Consider the following 2,035-nt stretch of genomic DNA (forward strand, 5'->3'; position numbering starts at 1 on the left):
TGCCATGATATATAGCAGATTCAAGGAAATGAACACAGGAAGAGATGTTTTTGGGGAAGTAACAGTTGTGTTTGAACAGTTTCATTGATTATCTTTTGATGAATCACACTTTGCCTGGTTTTAAGGTAAGAGCTGTACTTAATTCGCAATGTCTAATAAATAAAGCTATTTATCATTATAGGATTGTTACTCTTATCATTCATTCTTATTCGTAGTTGAATTGCGCCAAAAAATATAATCATTTTGCGCACAAATACAGATAAATTTTGCAATTATCTTAATATCATAATAATGACGGTACATATTGTAAATACGGAAATTATTTAATATAACTATATATTAGTCATTGTCAATTACATGTAAATTAAAGCAAAGAAGCTTTGTTTCCGACTAAAAATAACTATAGCAATTTATTGTCCAGGAAACAGCGACCACGAAGTAATACAATTTGAATTTGACTTTGGAACTACAGAAGTAGTACAAAACAAAGGCAACTATGATGCTATAAACAACCAATTAGCAGATACGAACTGGGATTTAGAACTGGCAAATGGAAGAGTAATCAAGGGAACCAAGGTTATAGCGGTAATCAAAAGAATGTAATCCGGGGACAAAGACCAGACAAGGAAAACAGACAAACACAACAAAGAACACAAAGCAACTAAAATCATACATACAAAGTAACAAAAGTAAATGAGCAACTCGGAATCCACCAAAAACTTGGAGCATGGACCAGGTGCAACGGTAGGGTAAGCGTCCGTAAGAGATATCCATAAAAATTTAGGATGGATTTGCCGATAAAATATCAAATACTTACAAAGAAATCACACCAGAGCGCAAATCTAGACCATTATCTTTTGATACTCCCTGGATGAACGAGGAAGGAAAAGAAGCAGTAATAACAAAGCGTAGACTATGGAAAAAAATTATATACTGTAAGAATTCTGAAAACAAAGATAGATATGAATCCGCTAAAGGAGTATCAAGCAACCTTGTGCGATGGGCAAAACACGATTATGAGCACTCAATCGCAACTGAAATAAAGGACGACAGTAAGATCTTTTGGAAATATATCCAATCTAAAACAAAAACAAAGGAAAACATTCCAGGCATTGATGATAATGGAAAACTACATACCAATGACCAAGAGAAGGCAGAGCTTCTTAACAGTTTTTTTAAAAGTGTATTTACAAATGAAGATCCGGATCAAGTGATCCCACCATTCCCCAATAGAACTGACCGGAAAATCGATAGCATAATATTCAATAAGGATAAAATCCAAGATCACCTAAAAAGAATGAAAGAATCCAAATCTCCAGGACCTGATCAATTACATCCAAAATATCTGAAAGAGACAGCTAGGAATCTAGTAGAATCCCAAGTCAACAGAAACTATGAAAATACCTACCAGTTGGAGAATGGACAATGTGTTTCCTATCCACAAAATGGGCTCCAAAACTACAGTATCAAACTACCGTCCAACAGTTTGACTTCTGTTATCTGCAAAACCATGGACAAATTTGTGAGAGACGAACTAATGGAACACATGGAGAGTAACAATCTCTTTACTGACCATCAACATGGCTTCAGGAAGGACAGGTCATGTATTACTCAACTAATAGAGGTACTTGATGAATGGACAGAAAAACTAGACAGCTCACATGCAATAGATACAATTTATTTGGATTTTCAAAAGGCATTCGACACAGTGCTACATAAACGACTCATAAGAAAGTTAAAAAGTTATGGCATCACTGGTAATCTATTGGGGTAGATTAGAAATCAGAAAACAAAAAAATAGTTCTAAATGGAAGCCACTCAGAATGGTCACAAGTCACTAGCGGTATACCACAAGGAAGTGTTCTGGGACCTATCCTATTTTCAATCTACATAAATGACCTACCAAATGTAGTTAAAAATATTGCAAAACTCTTTGTAGACGACACCACACTGTATGCAGTAGTCAACAATGCTGAAGAAGGTCAAACATCACATGGAGATATTTGAGATCAGATATTGTGGAAACATATAGAAT

General features: G+C 34.9%; 1 protein-coding gene across 1 annotated transcript; it reads left to right on the plus strand.

Annotated features, from left to right (window-relative positions):
• Nucleotides 1–871: 871 nt before the first annotated feature.
• On the plus strand, nt 872–1,774 carry LOC148610822 (uncharacterized). Its single transcript, XM_088543242.1, has one exon. The coding sequence runs from the start codon at nt 872–874 to the stop codon at nt 1,772–1,774; it is 903 nt and encodes a 300-aa protein (XP_088399368.1).
• The last annotated feature ends 261 nt before the right edge of the window (nt 1,775–2,035 follow it).

The sequence above is a fragment of the Perna viridis genome, chromosome 8 (assembly GCF_037379345.1).
Source record: "Perna viridis isolate PV_CMFRI_1.1 ecotype Kerala chromosome 8, ASM3737934v1, whole genome shotgun sequence".
Lineage (NCBI taxonomy): Eukaryota > Metazoa > Mollusca > Bivalvia > Mytilida > Mytilidae > Perna > Perna viridis.

Bases quoted from the DNA above. Each gene is read 5' to 3' on its own strand.
- LOC148610822 (XM_088543242.1), top strand. From the start codon at position 872: ATGAACGAGGAAGGAAAAGAAGCAGTAATAACAAAGCGTAGACTATGG.